The sequence below is a fragment of the Stomoxys calcitrans genome, chromosome 5, assembly GCF_963082655.1.
Source record: "Stomoxys calcitrans chromosome 5, idStoCalc2.1, whole genome shotgun sequence".
Taxonomy (NCBI): Eukaryota; Metazoa; Arthropoda; class Insecta; order Diptera; family Muscidae; genus Stomoxys; species Stomoxys calcitrans.
Genome location: NC_081556.1, coordinates 57,516,216 through 57,535,503, shown reverse-complemented (window position 1 = coordinate 57,535,503; position 19,288 = coordinate 57,516,216). Strand labels below are relative to the sequence as shown.

Sequence of the window (19,288 nt, the reverse complement as noted above, 5' to 3'; positions counted from 1 at the left end):
GTTTTCGGGAAGCCTTAAACTACTCACTGCTTCAAATTTCCGGGCTTCAGACCCTTTATCGGCAGATTGGTCTATATAGCAGCTATATCCAAAATATGGTCCGTTAAAGATCTTAACGTATCTGTGCCAAATTTTAGCTCAATATCTCGATTGTGAAGGCTGTAGAGTGTTTACAACAAACGGACGGACAGACACATGGACATCGTTAAATCGTCTTAGAATTTTGCGACGATCCGGAAATGGATATTTTGATGTGTTGCCAACGGAATGACTGAATAAATATAACTCCTATCCTACGGTGGTGGGTATAATAAATGATTGTTTTGTTGACAAAAGGTTCGAAATCTTGAAGAAAGTAGGAGTAACTTATTTTGGAAAATTTGGCAAGTATAAAAATATAAACAGTTAGCAACCTTTTGTCCATATCATTTAAGCAAGACAAAAAATTGAAGAAGATCACAGGAAAGATGATCTAGGGGTGATTTATCAAATATTAACATTCGTTTCAAATGCGACGCATCAGAAAAAACGCGTTTGCTGTCCATAAAATGAATTTATGCACAAATTTTGCTTGATTTGGGAAGCTAAATTAAGGATATTTTAAGGCTTGTCTGAGAATAGTGCTTGTGTCCGCATTAGTTAACGCATTTTCGGCTCGGATTTTGACATTTTCGATGTTTTTTAAAAGTTGAGCAATAACTTTTCTATTTCAACTTGCCTTTTTTAGCTATATAGTAAATTGAAATTCTATATCCGTTTTAGGCCAAAAAATGGATCCTTTTTTAACACTCAAGAACATAGCTCGACCCACTTAGCTACTTTTGAGTTTCTTTCATTTTTTTGACTAAACTATAAAATTGTGAACACTCATTTAAAAACTTTTAATCAAAACTTATCAAATCGTAGGTTGTTCTATTCAAATGACCTAAATAATAAACCTAATTTTATGACTTTGTTTTGTTGAATTGTTCTTAATTTTATGAAAGGGAACAGATTTTATATATTTTATTTTGAAACTAGACAAATTTTGAAAAATAACGATGTACTTTACTACCTCTTTCTACTATAATTTAAAATAAAAATAATTAAGATTATTTTATTTAGCTCTTTCTTTAGAGCTCTAAATCATGCAATTGTTTAAATAGATCCAAAGTTATAGCGCTTAGAAGGTGGGAGAAGTGGTAAGTGGTCAATTTTCTGAAAGCTTATGCTTTCCTCTACAAATGTCTGTAACATTTAGTGCCGCTCAGATCAACAAATCAAAAATTGTGCACTTATTTCTACTTTTTCGCCGTGCGTCGACAGGGATTTTATTCGACGTTATTCTAGTCACTGTTATCATATATCATAGATTAAAAAAAAAAATGCTTTATGTCCTCAGCACATTCTCTGCAGAGTGAATGTCTTCTGGACATTTCCAAGTTAATTACAATCAGAATGCTTTATGTGCCGAAAGACTCTATCCCCAATGAAAAGAAGCTAAAAGCTTCCAAAAAGTATTTAAGGATTTGCGGGATATGAATCAAGGCGTTCGTTGCGGATCTGCTCCTCCAATTTTGCGGATTTGCTGATTTAAAATATTTTTGGTACAATCATTGTCTATTGGCTTAGTTCACCTAACCATGAATTGGTAGACATAAATTTAAGTTTTTTTTATCCTTAATTGTTAAAATAATTCTCTTGCTTACCTTCAGGTTATCTGCAAGTTTAACGACCTTGTGCTTAAAAGATTCGAGTTTTGTGCTTTTTCAATGGAGCGTTCTGACCATGTGCATTTAGTTCTTAAATGGCGACTTAATGTTGACTTTAGCGATTTCAATGACTTGAAATGCAACTATAATTATAAATGCCAATATACAAGTACAAAAAATATATACAAGTACAAATCTTGTAAAACCAATTGCACGTCAAGCACAATTTAATAAACCATCAGGTTTTTTTTAGTTTTTGAAATATTTTTATGCAATTTGTTGGTAATTTTGTTTGGTATTTTGATAAGTTGCATTAGTGGAATCATAGTTGAAATACAAACAAAACTGTCTTTTAAGTTGGTTGTTGTGGGACGATAGGGTTTTTGTACGATGCGCCCTTATTCCCATACAAAAGCAACTTTGAGGAAAATAGGTGTAATCAAACACTGTTTGGACTATTTAATTACTAAAGCTGTTATCACACCATATGTTCTTGTCTTATGACATGCCACTTTTTATGTATCGCTAGCTGGACCGGGCCCGCTCCGCTGCGCCTTCTTTTACTTTATATGGAACAAAATATTCCTTGGAATATTTATTTTCGACAACTAAAAAGCTTTTAGTGAAATACCATGCTACGAAAATACGATATCGCTTAACAAAAGTTTAACAATATAAGTGCCTTTATCTGAATCCCATATGATCTTTATTGGTCTACGAATTTAAGTTTGGATGTAAGGTGTCCTCCATTCTTAAAATACTTTATTTCAGCCCGATATTCTCATGATGTCTGCTTTAGGAGTGTTTTCGGGGGTGAGGTGGTCCCCCAGACACTTGGCCCTGAAAAAATATCAGTATCATGCTCTTCTCTCAAATACCATTTATTTAAACCCCATATTACCATTGGTTTGAGGGGAGTTTACAGGATGAGGCGTCCTCCAAACACATAGTCCCAAAATTGGTTATCAAATTCGTTTTCTAATCTCAAATACCTTTATTTTAGCCCCATAATGCTCTTTGTGGGGTATTTTGGGAAAGTAGGTATCAATTATTGCTCTACCCCCCATTCCTTTCATTTAGGCCGCACATTGGCATGATCGGCAAATATGCCCGATTTAGGGGTGTTTTAGGGAGTGGGATGGTCCCCCAATCGCTAAGCTCTGATAATATATCAGCAACGTGCTCTATTCTCATATATTTAAACCCCATATTACTATTGGCCTCAAAATTGGATATCAAATTCGTTTTCAAATCTCAAATACCATTCACTTAAACCCCTTATACAAAAAGCCAGCAAATATGTCCGGTTTGGGGTATGGGCTCTAACCCACTGAGCTCCACTGTTTAGAAAACACAAATTCTCTTGGTGAGCAAATATGTCCTACTTGGGGGTTGTTATGGTGATGGGACGTCCCCTAGACAGTTGATCCGAAAGTTATATAAATATATATCAGATTTGTGTTCTACTCTAATATACCTCATATTGCAATGGTCAGGAAATACTTCGTATTTGGGTAGTGTTATGAGGGTCGGGTGACCCCATAGAAACTTTTCCCGAACGTTGTTATCAGATTCGTGCTTTACTTCCGAAAACCTTTTATTGGAGCCCCATATTTCAATGGTCGTAAATTTGTCTTCTTTGGTGATGTTCTCGGGTATGCGCGGCCCCTCAAACACTTGGTCATACAGACTTCTTTAGTTTCTAAAGGGCGCAGTTCTTTGATTGAACTGTGGCAAGTATGGTCTGAACTAGTTGATAACCTGAAGTAACTGCCATATAAACCGATCTACTTTTTACTCGATTTGCCTTTAAAAAAAAATATATATATATTTATATATATATATATATATATATGTTGTTATATATATATATATATATATATATATATATATATATATATATATATGTTGTATATATATATATATACATATAAAGTTAATCCAAAGAACTTAGCACGCTTTAACTTGTTTACCATTATATACGATCGCAAACACTTAAAATAATACCATTTAAGCTTCATCGGGCACCGGAATTTAATTTGGTAGCTCCACTCTTAAAGTATACCACTATGAACGTTTTCAATTGGCAATGCTTAAAGCAAGATATATTCATTTACAGGTAGTGGCAGTTGTCCAACAACAAAATCAGTACTTAGTCCAACTCTGATTTTGAGTATGTTACTAATTCGCGCCATTTTTCGTTCATTGTGTGTGTTATGGTTCTTAACTATTATTCACACACACAAACAAAACTTATTGACAGACAGTGCACTTCGCGAGAAACAATTGTACTCAGCTGTTTACGGTACACTACCTGGTAATTATGTCATGGCTTAAAGTATGGCTAATTTTAGCTATCGGGTACCGGAACTTTTTTCCTCTCACTGCTGCCCCTTGATTGTTCATCACAATTCTAAACCGGTTTTGACTTGATGGATGATCGCTGTGACGATGATTTTTTGGTTATTTGGCTCAAAAATTATTTGCCGTTGCACGAATGAATGAACTTTTGCCTATGTATGACTAAAATAACGTTTATCCCATTTTAATATTAACTAGTAAAAGCCTGCTGAGTTCGGCCGGGCCGAATCTTATATACCCTCCACCATGAATCGCATTTGTCTAGTTCTTTCCCGGAATCTCCTTTTAGACAAACAAAGGATAAAAGAAAAGAATTGTGCTAATTGAATTGAATGTTGGAGACCACAGTAAAAGTCTATGTATTAAATTTCAGCCAAATCTAATAAGAATTTTACTTTTTAGGGGCTCAAGAAGTAAAATAGGGAGATCGGTTTATATGGGAGCTGTATCAGGCTAAAGACCGATTCAGACCATATTTGACATGTATGTTAGAGGTCGTGGGAGGAGCCGTTGTACAATATTTTAGCCAAATCGGATAATAATTACGCCTTCTCGAGGCCCAAGAAGTCAAGATCCAAGATCGGTTTATATGGCAGCTATATCAGGTTATGGATCGATTTGAAACGTATTTGGCAAAGTTATTGGAAGGCGTAATAAAACACCTCATGCAAAATTTCAGCCAAATCGGATAAGAACTGTGTCCTCTATTTGCTCAAGAATTCAAGACCCGAGATAGGTTGATATGGCAGCTATATCAGGTTATTTGCCGATTTCAACCATACTCAGCACAGTTGTTGGAAGTCATAGTAAAACACTTCATGCAAAATTTCAGCCAAATCGGATAAAAATTGTGCCCTCTAGTGGCTCAAGACGTAAAGATCCAAGATCGGTTTATATGGCAGCTATACCAAAACATGGACCGATATATCCTATTTACAATCCCAATCGACCTACACAAATAAGAAGTATTTGTGCAAAATTTCAAGCGGTTGGCTTTATTTCTTCGAAAGTTAGCGTGCTTTCGACAGACAGACGAACGGACGGACATGGCTAAATCGACTTAAAATGTCACGACGAACAAAAATATATATATCTAATGGGATCTTGGTCGAATATTTCGAGGAGTTACAAACAGAATGACGAAATTAGTATACCCCATCCTATGGTGGATGGTATAAAAAAGATCCCGCACAAACCACTTTGAAAATGAAAACGCCTACAGGGGCGTTAAACCTCTGGAACAGGTTGCGTTTGATGTTGAGTGGTAGTGCTAAATAACAATATTTTTTTCTTTGAAGGCTTTATGTGTATAGCAGTGTGTATGTATATATTGGGTTGCCCAAAAAGTAATTGCGGATTTTTCATATAGTCGGCGTTGACAAATTTTTTCACAGCTTGTGACTCTGTAATTGCATTCTTTCTTCTGTCAGTTATTAGCTGTTACTTTAAGCTTGCTTTAGAAAAAAAGTGTAAAAAAAGTATATTTGATTAAAGTTCATTCTAAGTTTTATTAAAAATGCATTTACTTTCTTTTAAAAAATCCGCAATTACTTTTTGGGCAACCCAATACATAAATATGCATGTTGTGTATATTCTAAAGGCTTAGCAATGGGCCAGATCGGACCATTTTTGAATGTAGCTGTCATATAGACCGATCTCCCGATGTAAGGCATAAACAACGGATTTACTACCTTTGCAATATATCAATGAAACGTCGAGCGTTCTGACCATGTGCATTTAGTTCTTAAATGGCGACTTAATGTTGACTTTAGCGATTTCAATGACTTGAAATGCAACTATAATTATAAATGCCAATATACAAGTACAAAAAATATATACAAGTACAAATCTTGTAAAACCAATTGCACGTCAAGCACAATTTAATAAACCATCAGGTTTTTTTTAGTTTTTGAAATATTTTTATGCAATTTGTTGGTAATTTTGTTTGGTATTTTGATAAGTTGCATTAGTGGAATCATAGTTGAAATACAAACAAAACTGTCTTTTAAGTTGGTTGTTGTGGGACGATAGGGTTTTTGTACGATGCGCCCTTATTCCCATACAAAAGCAACTTTGAGGAAAATAGGTTTAATCAAACACTGTTTGGACTATTTAATTACTAAAGCTGTTATCACACCATATGTTCTTGTCTTATGACATGCCACTTTTTATGTATCGCTAGCTGGACCGGGCCCGCTCCGCTGCGCCTTCTTTTACTTTATATGGAACAAAATATTCCTTGGAATATTTATTTTCGACAACTAAAAAGCTTTTAGTGAAATACCATGCTACGAAAATACGATATCGCTTAACAAAAGTTTAACAATATAAGTGCCTTTATCTGAATCCCATATGATCTTTATTGGTCTACGAATTTAAGTTTGGATGTAAGGTGTCCTCCATTCTTAAAATACTTTATTTCAGCCCGATATTCTCATGATGTCTGCTTTAGGAGTGTTTTCGGGGGTGAGGTGGTCCCCCAGACACTTGGCCCTGAAAAAATATCAGTATCATGCTCTTCTCTCAAATACCATTTATTTAAACCCCATATTACCATTGGTTTGAGGGGAGTTTACAGGATGAGGCGTCCTCCAAACACATAGTCCCAAAATTGGTTATCAAATTCGTTTTCTAATCTCAAATACCTTTATTTTAGCCCCATAATGCTCTTTGTGGGGTATTTTGGGAAAGTAGGTATCAATTATTGCTCTACCCCCCATTCCTTTCATTTAGGCCGCACATTGGCATGATCGGCAAATATGCCCGATTTAGGGGTGTTTTAGGGAGTGGGATGGTCCCCCAATCGCTAAGCTCTGATAATATATCAGCAACGTGCTCTATTCTCATATATTTAAACCCCATATTACTATTGGCCTCAAAATTGGATATCAAATTCGTTTTCAAATCTCAAATACCATTCACTTAAACCCCTTATACAAAAAGCCAGCAAATATGTCCGGTTTGGGGTATGGGCTCTAACCCACTGAGCTCCACTGTTTAGAAAACACAAATTCTCTTGGTGAGCAAATATGTCCTACTTGGGGGTTGTTATGGTGATGGGACGTCCCCTAGACAGTTGATCCGAAAGTTATATAAATATATATCAGATTTGTGTTCTACTCTAATATACCTCATATTGCAATGGTCAGGAAATACTTCGTATTTGGGTAGTGTTATGAGGGTCGGGTGACCCCATAGAAACTTTTCCCGAACGTTGTTATCAGATTCGTGCTTTACTTCCGAAAACCTTTTATTGGAGCCCCATATTTCAATGGTCGTAAATTTGTCTTCTTTGGTGATGTTCTCGGGTATGCGCGGCCCCTCAAACACTTGGTCATACAGACTTCTTTAGTTTCTAAAGGGCGCAGTTCTTTGATTGAACTGTGGCAAGTATGGTCTGAACTAGTTGATAACCTGAAGTAACTGCCATATAAACCGATCTACTTTTTACTCGATTTGCCTTTAAAAAAAAATATATATATATTTATATATATATATATATATATATGTTGTTATATATATATATATATATATATATATATATATGTTGTATATATATATATACATATAAAGTTAATCCAAAGAACTTAGCACGCTTTAACTTGTTTACCATTATATACGATCGCAAACACTTAAAATAATACCATTTAAGCTTCATCGGGCACCGGAATTTAATTTGGTAGCTCCACTCTTAAAGTATACCACTATGAACGTTTTCAATTGGCAATGCTTAAAGCAAGATATATTCATTTACAGGTAGTGGCAGTTGTCCAACAACAAAATCAGTACTTAGTCCAACTCTGATTTTGAGTATGTTACTAATTCGCGCCATTTTTCGTTCATTGTGTGTGTTATGGTTCTTAACTATTATTCACACACACAAACAAAACTTATTGACAGACAGTGCACTTCGCGAGAAACAATTGTACTCAGCTGTTTACGGTACACTACCTGGTAATTATGTCATGGCTAATTTTAGCTATCGGGTACCGGAACTTTTTTCCTCTCACTGCTGCCCCTTGATTGTTCATCACAATTCTAAACCGGTTTTGACTTGATGGATGATCGCTGTGACGATGATTTTTTGGTTATTTGGCTCAAAAATTATTTGCCGTTGCACGAATGAATGAACTTTTGCCTATGTATGACTAAAATAACGTTTATCCCATTTTAATATTAACTAGTAAAAGCCTGCTGAGTTCGGCCGGGCCGAATCTTATATACCCTCCACCATGAATCGCATTTGTCTAGTTCTTTCCCGGAATCTCTTTTTAGACAAACAAAGGATAAAAGAAAAGAATTGTGCTAATTGAATTGAATGTTGGAGACCACAGTAAAAGTCTATGTATTAAATTTCAGCCAAATCTAATAAGAATTTTACTTTTTAGGGGCTCAAGAAGTAAAATAGGGAGATCGGTTTATATGGGAGCTGTATCAGGCTAAAGACCGATTCAGACCATATTTGACATGTATGTTAGAGGTCGTGGGAGGAGCCGTTGTACAATATTTTAGCCAAATCGGATAATAATTACGCCTTCTCGAGGCCCAAGAAGTCAAGATCCAAGATCGGTTTATATGGCAGCTATATCAGGTTATGGATCGATTTGAAACGTATTTGGCAAAGTTATTGGAAGGCGTAATAAAACACCTCATGCAAAATTTCAGCCAAATCGGATAAGAACTGTGTCCTCTATTTGCTCAAGAATTCAAGACCCGAGATAGGTTGATATGGCAGCTATATCAGGTTATTTGCCGATTTCAACCATACTCAGCACAGTTGTTGGAAGTCATAGTAAAACACTTCATGCAAAATTTCAGCCAAATCGGATAAAAATTGTGCCCTCTAGTGGCTCAAGACGTAAAGATCCAAGATCGGTTTATATGGCAGCTATACCAAAACATGGACCGATATATCCTATTTACAATCCCAATCGACCTACACAAATAAGAAGTATTTGTGCAAAATTTCAAGCGGTTGGCTTTATTTCTTCGAAAGTTAGCGTGCTTTCGACAGACAGACGAACGGACGGACATGGCTAAATCGACTTAAAATGTCACGACGAACAAAAATATATATATCTAATGGGATCTTGGTCGAATATTTCGAGGAGTTACAAACAGAATGACGAAATTAGTATACCCCATCCTATGGTGGATGGTATAAAAAAGATCCCGCACAAACCACTTTGAAAATGAAAACGCCTACAGGGGCGTTAAACCTCTGGAACAGGTTGCGTTTGATGTTGAGTGGTAGTGCTAAATAACAATATTTTTTTCTTTGAAGGCTTTATGTGTATAGCAGTGTGTATGTATATATTGGGTTGCCCAAAAAGTAATTGCGGATTTTTCATATAGTCGGCGTTGACAAATTTTTTCACAGCTTGTGACTCTGTAATTGCATTCTTTCTTCTGTCAGTTATTAGCTGTTACTTTAAGCTTGCTTTAGAAAAAAAGTGTAAAAAAAGTATATTTGATTAAAGTTCATTCTAAGTTTTATTAAAAATGCATTTACTTTCTTTTAAAAAATCCGCAATTACTTTTTGGGCAACCCAATACATAAATATGCATGTTGTGTATATTCTAAAGGCTTAGCAATGGGCCAGATCGGACCATTTTTGAATGTAGCTGTCATATAGACCGATCTCCCGATGTAAGGCATAAACAACGGATTTACTACCTTTGCAATATATCAATGAAACGTCGATATATTGCATTCAATAAAATGTTGGTTTTGAAAATCAACACCTTGGCCTCGAGTTGGAAGTTGTAACAGAACATTAAGTGCAAAATTTCAGCTCAATCGGGTAACAATTGCGGGACTCAAGATGTCAAATCGGGAAAACGGTCATTATGGAGCCTATGTATATCAGGTTATTGACCGAAATGAATCGTACTTAGCACGAACATTGGAAGTCATAACATACCAATCCGTGCAAAATTTCAGTCAAATCGGATAACAATTGCGGCTTCCAGAGGATCAAGAAGTTAAATCCAAATATGTACCGATATGGCCCATTTGCAATCCCCAACGACCTACATCGATAAGAATGATTTGTGCAAAATTTGAAGCGGATAGCTTTACGCGTTCGACTGCTATAGTGATTTCTACAGAAGGATGGACAAACGGACGGACGGACATTGTTGATCGACTTATGGTGATTTTGATTCTAAAAAAAATATTACAATAATGTTGCAGTTATACGGGAGAATATTTCGCAAATGTCGCCCGAACCCTCTAATAGTTATTCACCTTTTGCATTTTCAATCGAACATGTTCGACCAAATAATACGGTAAAAATCGTATCATCCTCTTCGGATAAAGAACTTTCTAGCAATGCATCTAATATGCCGCTAGTTAAATAAAACGCATTCACTTTTTCTATTTTTATACATATTTAATTTTAATATTTTGCCGCTTTTTGAATGATAGCCGCTGATTTTACACCCTGTGGTGGGGTTACATTTTTTAGGACAAACGAATACAAAATTTCGATTTCAGTGCAACATGTTGACAAAATGCTACACTTTCTTGCACAATCGATATCACCATTAAAAAATCAAGACGGTTTGAAGGTTAACATTTCGAGCTGTTACAAACGGAATGACTAGATTAGATGCGATGGTGGTAATGCAAATTTTGCCCATGAACATTCCGCTAAGGAACCGGGGCAAACTTCTCACATATCAATGAGTGCAGTTCGATTCAAGTTTTAAGCTCAATGATAAGGTGCCTCCTTTTTATAGCCGAGTCTGAACGGCGTGGCGCAGTGCGACACCTCTTTGGAGAGAAGTTTTACATGGCATAGTACCTCACAAATGTTGCATTAGGAAGGGAAAACCACCATTGAAAATTTTTTTCTGGTCTCGCCAGGATTCGAATCCAGGCGTTCAGCGTCATAGGCGGACATGCTAACCTCTGCGCTACGGTGGCCTCCGATGGAGCGATGGTGGTGGGTATACAAAAAATTAAAAATTTCAGAAGTTTACTTGATACTTATATTGTATCTTGGATCAACCTACCAAAAGTTGAAGCCACCTATCAAGAACCTATCGAAAGTTGACGTCACCTATCACAAACGGCAACACTGGTCTTTATGTAATTTGATCGAAATGAGCTGAAATTTAAGCTTTTGAATAGAAAAATGAGGATGGAGATACAACGGTTGTCAGGACATACATGGTCAAAGACCAGCACTGAAGACTAGCAGAGCGGAAAAATATACAGCTTACATAAAAAAACACATGTATTTTCGCTATGTACTTTCAATGAAACAAATGTCGGTGTTTTCAAAACTTTTTCCTGACCTCCCAATAAAAATACAAATTTTCATGGTTTCCGCTCCCTTGCGACAAGTAAAGCAAATGACTAGGAAAAATAATTCAATATCTGAGTACACATTCGAAAAGACTTTGTTCACAGAGAATAAGCTCGAGTGGCCCGATTGAAGTCCAGATGAATAGACAGATTCACAATTGTATTGAGTTATCCTCAGAAACTAAATGGTGTGTTTTATGTCTATGATTGCCCTGCAAGCTATTTTGAGTTATCGAAGAAAAGGCAGTCCTTCAATTCAACAATATTATGCAGGTAGTTTCCAAATGCTTATATTACAGCTGATTATTGATAAACCAATTTTAATAAACTTTTACTTGTCAGAAGAAAAATGTACGTAACAGTTTTATTTGACTTGATGCCTGGACAAAAACTTTTGTCGAAAAAGAAGCAAGTTGGAACCATTATGTGATTGCAGGCAACCAATTGCTCAATTCAAGGTTGCCATAAATTCACATGTGTTTGTTTGCATTATTTTCTTATTGGTGATCTGTGCTCCAAGTTGTTTATAAAGGGTGATTTTTTTGAGGTTAGGATTTTCATGCATTAGTATTTGACAGATCACGTGGGATTTCAGACATGGTGTCAAAGAGAAAGATGCTCAGTATGCTTTGACATTTCATCATGAATAGACTTACTAACGAGCAACGATTGCAAATCATTGAATTTTATTACCAAAATCAGTGTTCGGTTCGAAATGTGTTCATTCACCGTAACGTTGCGTCCAACAGCATCTTTGAAAAAATACGGTCCAATGATTCCACCAGCGTACAAACCACACCAAACAGTGCATTTTTCGGGATGCATGGGCAGTTCTTGAACGGCTTCTGGTTGCTCTTCACTCCAAATGCGGCAATTTTGCTTATTTACGTAGCCATTCAACCAGAAATGAGCCTCATCGCTGAACAAAATTTGTCAAAATTTGAACACATTTCGAACCGAACACTGATTTTGGTAATAAAATTCAATGATTTGCAAGCGTTGCTCGTTAGTAAGTCTATTCATGATGAAATGTCAAAGCATACTGAGCATCTTTCTCTTTGACACCATGTCTGAAATCCCACGTGATCTGTCAAATACTAATGCATGAAAATCCTAACCTCAAAAAAATCACCCTTTAGTTGATGACTGGTTTGCTTCAGCCTCAGAACAGTGCCAAAGCATTGTTTAAATATTTTTTGGACAGCAGAAAAAATTTTTTGGTTGACAGTAGTCCAATGTGCAAAAAGAGTTTATTTAAAGTTCAAGTTTGGTTTAAAACTCTACAAAGTATAATAATAAACACATTTAAACAGGTTTATTATGATAATGAAGTTTTTTCTTAATGATGGAGTTTGTCAAATTCTGAAACGAATTATGCATTGCTTCCATTGTTTTGGTAATGGGATCCAGTAACAGTATTAAGAGATATGCCATAAGCAAGAGCAGACCTATAGCTACACCAGTGATAAAGCAGCAAAATATCTAAAATTGGAATGGAAAAGATTAAAACCACTTTGATGTAAAATAGGCTTCAGGATATAATCATAGAAGTATTCGAAGACACAAAGAATCAATCTGCAATAAAACGGAGGTCCCCTCTCACTAATGTTTGAGGACTGTTTGCTTCTGAAAGAACCAATCATGTACCTTGGTGCAAGACCAGGGCTCTGGAGTGGATACGTTTTTCCGCTCCACTCTAATTCCCGCAAAAATTATTCCGCTCCGCTCCACGCTCCTTTACATTGAAATTGACTATTTATTTTTCACAGCTTCAAAGGGCAAGTGATATATATATATATATTTGTTTTGCCATTAGGATTGCAATATCAAGCAATATTCAACTTCAATTATATGTATTCATGAACACCGTCTATATCGGACTATAACTTTATAAAGCCTGAACCGGTCTATTTTATTTTACTTCCTAAGCCTCTAAAGGACGAAAAATCGACATATCGGTCTATTTGGCATCTATATACAAATATAGAACGATCTAGACCACAATTTATGATACCATATTTGGCAATGAAACCCCACCGTTTGAAATTTCAGCAAAATCGCATAATAAATGCGCCTTTCATGGGCACAAGGTCGTAGACCGGGACATCGGTGTGTATGGCCGTTATATCCAAATATGGTCCGATTTGGCTCTATTAATTATTATACATAGCCTTCGTATGCAAGAAATACGAACCTATGCCAAAATTCAGCTCAATATCTCAAGTTTTGTAGGCAGTACCGTGATGGCAACAGACTGACCGACAGACGAACGGATAGATACATGGGCATCGTTAATTCAGTTTAAAATTTTATGGTCAATAATATCTATACTCTGTATGTTCGGAAATGGATATGTCGGTGTGTTGCAAACGCCCTATCCTATGATGTTGGATATAAATGTGTATTTAAAAGAATTCTATTTTGTTGGTGCAGAAAGGAGCGGGTTCGAAAAATTTCTCTTCTTGTCAGCTCCACTCCACTCCGTTCATCTCCGAATCCCTGTTCAAGGCCCATTCAGGTGTGGTTTTAATTTTATATAAAATGTTTTATGGTAGCATTAAAAAAAAAATGCTGTGCATTTGAAGAAAAGGAACATAGTTTGTATGAGGATATTGTATATTTCATTAAAAACTAATAAAATTCTAAAAAAGTTCGGCCGGGCCGAATCTTACATACCCTCCACCATGGATCGCATTTGTCTTGCTCTTTCCATTTTTAGGCAAACAAAGGATAAAAGAATATTGAATATTGGAGACCACAGTAGAAGTCATTGTGTAAAATTTCAGCCAAATCTAGTAAGAATTGCGCACTTTAGGGACTGAAGAAGTAAAATAGGAAGATCGGTATGTTAAAGGTCATTAGAGAAGCAGTTGTACAAAATTTCAGCCAAATCGGATAGGAATTGCGCACTCTAGACGCTCAAGAAGTCAAGACCCCAGATACGTTTATATGACAGCTATATTAGGTTATGGACCGATTTGAACTATTCTTAGCACAGTTGTTGGAAGTCATAATAAAACACCTCATGCAAAATTTCAGCCAAATCGAATAAGAATCTAGCGGCTCAAAAAGTCAAGATCCCAGATCGGTTTATATGGAAGCTATATCAAAACGTGGACCGATATAGGCCATTTACAATTCCAACGGACCTACACTAATAAGTATTTGTGCAAAATTTCAAGCGGCTAGCTTTACTCCTTCGAAAGTTAGCGTGCTTTCGGCAGACAGACGGACGGATGGACAGACGGACGGACATGGCTAGTTCGACTTAAAATGTCATGACGATCAAGAATATATATACTTTATGGGGTCTTAGACGAATATTTCGAGGGTATAAAAATTAAATGTTATTCAACTCTGTTTGTCAATATTTCGTATATAAAAATCGTGATTTGTTTTTCATTTGGATATATCATAAAATGCAAAATGCATTCCATGGAAATATTGTTAAGTAAATTAAATAAAACAAGTAAAAACGTGCGAAGTTCAGCCGGGCCGGGTGTTTCAAACCCACCACCATGGATTTTGTATCCAATTGGCACAAAACAAAATTTGTTAAAAGGCATCATTTTGGTTCTAGAGTAAACGTACCAAATTTATGCCAAACCATGCAAAAATGAAAGCTTCTAAGAACCGAACGACGACAATCGACAGATAGGTTTATATGGGAGCTTCATCAGGTTAAAGACCGATTTGGACCGTACTTGACAAAATTATTGGAAGTCGTAATAGAACAATTCGAGCAAAAGTTTAGCCAAATAGGACAAAAATTGTGGCTTTTAGGGGATTTAGACGTGAAATCGAGAGATCGGTTTATATGGAGCTATATTAGGTTATAGACCGATATCAACCGCTATATGGGAGCTATATCAGGATATAGACCGATTTCAACCGAACTTGGCACGGTTATTGGACGTCGAAATAGAACACCTCATGCAAAATTTCAGCCTAATCGGATAGCAATTGAGGCTTCTAGGAGCTAAACATATCCAATCGGGAAATCGGTTTATATAGGAGCCAGGGGCGTAGTCAGGCGTGGGGACCAAAATTTTAATAAAACATTCTCTAATGACAAAACTGCAGAACGGGCCGGACTCCCCTCGAAATTATTTTTTAAAGACAACATTTTTTTTTAAATTTTTTATAAATACAACTTTTTAATTAAATTTTTTCTTAAAAAAAAATTTTTATAAAAAAAATCAATAAAATTTTTTCTAAAGATTAAATTTTGGTGATTTTTTTTAAGTCTCAATTTTAACGAAAATCTCTCTAAAGAAAACCTAACTTCAAGAGTATTTTTTAAAGCCAAAATGTCAAAAAATTGCATTTTGCGACACTACATTTTGCATAAACATTTTTAAAGTATGTTTTATTCTTATCTGTCTATAGACAAATTTCAATAAATATTTTTAAAGACATAATTTTAAACCTTGTTTCCGTTGTCCGATTTTGATGAAATTTTATATATTAACAATTTAGAGAATTTATAGTGACGTTGCAATTTCTTTGAATATTTTTATTTTATTTATTTATGATTTATTTATGAAAAAAAGTCATTTTCTTTATTTATGACCATTTAGCAAAGAAAGCTGCTGTCAGAAGAAGTAGGATTATTGCCATAAATTTAGTTTTTAATAAAGAAACCATCAAATGCAACAAGACTTTAAAAAGGATTTCAGAAATCTCACTCCTTAGAATTTTGAGAAATATTTTCGCTTAATTTTGGGGATTTAAAAATGTACCTACTTTCGACAAGCCAATTTCCCTCCAAAACATGAAGGAAAAATTATTGTGACTGGTTTCAGTCGTCCGCTTTACGCCAATCCAAATTTCTTTAAGAAAACTCTTTCCTTTCCTCTTGGAGGCCACCGTAGCGCAGAGGTTAAAATGTCCGCCTATGACGCTGAACGTCTGGGTTCGAATCCTGGCGAGAACATCATAATAATTAACAGCAGTGGTTTTCCCCTCCTAATGCTGGCAACATTTGTCGAGGTGTCTTATCGTGAACATGTGAGATGTATTCCCGTTAATCCTTAATGTAATGCTCGTAGGCAATCATTGGTAATTGTACGATTTCGCCGCAAATTGGGACAGTGAGTTGTGTTAGACCTTTTGACATCTTTTTTTCAATTTAATTCAGATCGGTCCAGATCGGGATATAGCTGCGATATATACCGATCTGCCAATTTGAGGTCTTGAGCCCGTAAAAGGTGCATGTATTGTCCGATTTCGCTGAAATTTGAGACCGTGGGTTGTGTTAGGTCACTCGTCATCCTTGATCATATTGGCCAAGGTCGGTCCAGATTTTGATATTGCTGGCATATAGACAGAACCTTCGATTTAAATTCTTAGCCTCATAAAAGGCGCAATTTTCATCCGATTTCTCTGAAATTTTACACAGTGTCTTATGTTAGGCTTTTCGACATTCGTGTCCTATAGTTTCAGATCGTTCTTTATTTGAAAATAGCTGCCAAAAAGACCAATATTTTCATCAACAAAATTTAACAGTAACATGTATTTATTAGACATAAATTATGCATGGGGTGGTGCATAAATTATCCATTGTTTACCGGATTATGACGAAAGCTGATTTACATAAATACCCGAGGGTATCCAAAGTTCAGACCGGCCGAACTTTTTATTTTTTTTTTGTTTTTTATTAATTCAACTATTTTTGGCCGTGAAGGTTAATTATTGTCTACGTATGCGGCGCTTGAAAATGGTTCTAATTCGGTTACGCCGTTTTGCAAACTACTAGAAAAAGTCAGAGTAAGAGCCTCTTCGGTGTACAGGTTTGTTGTGTGTACTACCCTTTTACATATATATTTCTATGTAATTAAAATTAAAGTATGATACGTGTATATTACCCCTTCTTTGTGATTAATTCTAACTGGTTGCACTTCACGACGGCTGTCGCCAAAATCGAAGAACTCATCATCATATATTTCGGCCAAAGTGCTAGGGGAATAACTTTGGTCCATTAGATTGTAGTCGACTTCATAGCTGGTTGGCAGTGTAGCATTTCTGTCACGGTTAGTTGGTCTTACGTGAGTTTCCCGAGTAGCAAAGGTAATTTTTAGATCATGGAATTTTGTCGTATTGGTCTCTTCACTGTTGGATACAATTGTGGAAAATTCATTATTTTGAACTAAGGGAAACAGGATGAGTGAGTATCCTCAATATTTCGTTTGTTTTGGCTTATGCGATAATATACTTATAGCAGATTTAATGCCATCACAAGTGGAGTTGCAGTTGGACGATGATGTTGATGAAGATGGCAAGGAAGGGACAGATGTGGATGCGGTTACATTGGCAATGTTAATTGTAGATCCTTTGTCCATTTTTCTAATTGATTTTTTGCTAGCCACTTCTGTTTTCAGTTTAGTTTTGATTAAGCTTTGCTAATTAGCCAAAATATGAATAGGGATGTACAGAATCCTATAGTGATAAATATAAACTGTACAAAATATGTATATTGCTATGCAGTCAATGCGTCTCTTATGTATGAAATCTTACTTTTTGCATTGGAGTCAAACTATGCGTTTCTCTTGTCAATGCGGCAACGAGTTGCGTTGTACGCTGTAAAGTCATATTGGAAGGAATATTTTGAAAAAAATGTGATATGCTTGAAACTTAAATGAATACCTCAAGAAGAATATAAGTCAAACTAATGTCATACTTTGTGTATATAAGGCTGTTTCTGTAAAAGTTGGAAAAGTAACACTAATTAACCGAACGATATATTTTTCGAAACAGTTTGTAGACATATATAAGTACAGATTCTTCAGGAAGTATTCGCAAAATATCTTACAGAAAATTCACAAGAGCTGTCTTTCATATTAATGTGTCCTCAAACAACACAGGCGGCCTCTACGTGGATAAAGGCCTGGTATCCTCTCGTAAATGTACTGTAAATGTAGCAAAATGTGTCAGCTATTTTGTTTTGCCTTATGAAAACAAATCAAATCGATTAACGAACGTCTTTCGACCGTAACCAGAAAGTAGAATTCAGTAAAAACAAAATTTTACGTCAACTTTTGTGTTTTTTTATACCCACCACCGAAGGATGTGGGTATATTTAATTTGTCATTCAGTTTGCAACACATGGAAATATCCATTTTCGACCCTATAAAGTAATCAGCGTAAAAATCTAAGACGATCTAGCCATGTCCGCCCGTCTGTCTGTTGAATTCACGATACAGTCTTTAAAAATAGAGATATCGAGCTGAAACTCTGCAAAGATTCTTTTTTTGTCCATAAGCAAGTAAAGTTCGAAAATGGGCTATATTGGACTATATCTTGACATACCCCGCATATAGACCGATCCGCTGATTTAGGGTCTTAGACCCATAAATCCGAATTTCCTGAAATTTGGGACAGTGAGTTGTGATAGGCCACTCGACATCTTTCTTCAATTTGGCCTAGATCGGTCCAGATTTAGATATAGTTGCCATATAGACCGATCTCTCAATTTAAGGTCCTGCGCCCATAAAAGGCGCATTTATTGTCCGATTTTGCCAAAATTTGGGACAGTGAGTTGTGTTAGGCCCTTCGACATTCTTCTTCAATGTGGCCCAGATCGGTCCAGATTTGGATACAGCTGCCATATAGACCGATCTCTCGATTTAAGGTTTTGGGGCCATAAAAGGCGCATTTATTGTCCGAGTTCGCCGAAATTTGGGACAGTGAGTTGTGTTAGGCTCTTTAAAAATTTTTCTGCAACTTGGACTAAATCGGTCGAAATTTGGATATAGCTGCCATATAGGCCGATATCTCGATTTAAAGTCTTGGCCCCATAAAAGGCGCATGTATAATTGAAATTTGTCACAGTGTCACAAATTTGTCACAGTGTCGTATGTGGTTCAGATCGGTTTATTTGATGATATAGCTACTAAAAAAAACCAAAAAAACTATGAGAGAA

The 19,288-nt window shown here is 35.9% G+C and overlaps 2 protein-coding genes across 5 annotated transcripts in view; both read right to left on the bottom strand.

The window, feature by feature from the left end:
- The window catches only part of LOC106083309 (long-chain fatty acid transport protein 4), a 134,704-nt gene that overhangs the window by 73,970 nt on the left and 41,446 nt on the right, over positions 1–19,288 (bottom strand). The window lies entirely within an intron of this gene.
- Positions 12,599–18,041, bottom strand: LOC106083311 (uncharacterized). Of its 3 annotated transcripts, XM_013246247.2 has the most exons (5): positions 18,013–18,041; positions 17,884–17,946; positions 17,582–17,824; positions 17,235–17,515; positions 12,599–12,849 (listed from the first exon to the last, which is right to left on the bottom strand). In XM_013246247.2, exons 3-5 carry the CDS (start codon positions 17,706–17,708, stop codon positions 12,673–12,675), a joined length of 585 nt encoding a protein of 194 aa, XP_013101701.2. In that variant the 5' UTR covers positions 17,709–17,824; positions 17,884–17,946; positions 18,013–18,041; the 3' UTR covers positions 12,599–12,672. The 3 variants fall into 3 exon arrangements, with proteins under 3 accessions (XP_013101701.2, XP_013101699.2, XP_013101702.2); XM_013246245.2 differs by lacking the exon at positions 18,013–18,041 and having other exon boundaries at positions 17,884–18,004; XM_013246248.2 differs by lacking the exon at positions 18,013–18,041 and having other exon boundaries at positions 17,582–17,805; positions 17,884–18,004.

Coding starts and splice junctions, on each gene's coding strand:
- LOC106083311 (XM_013246247.2), bottom strand. CDS start 17,708: ATGGACAAAGGATCTACAATTAACATTGCCAATGTAACCGCATCCACA. Junction 17,516..17,581: donor TGGCATTAAATCTGCTATAA/GTATATTATCGC, acceptor TGTTTCCCTTAG/TTCAAAATAATGAATTTTCC. Junction 12,850..17,234: donor GAATTAATCACAAAGAAGGG/GTAATATACACG, acceptor TTCCAATTTTAG/ATATTTTGCTGCTTTATCAC.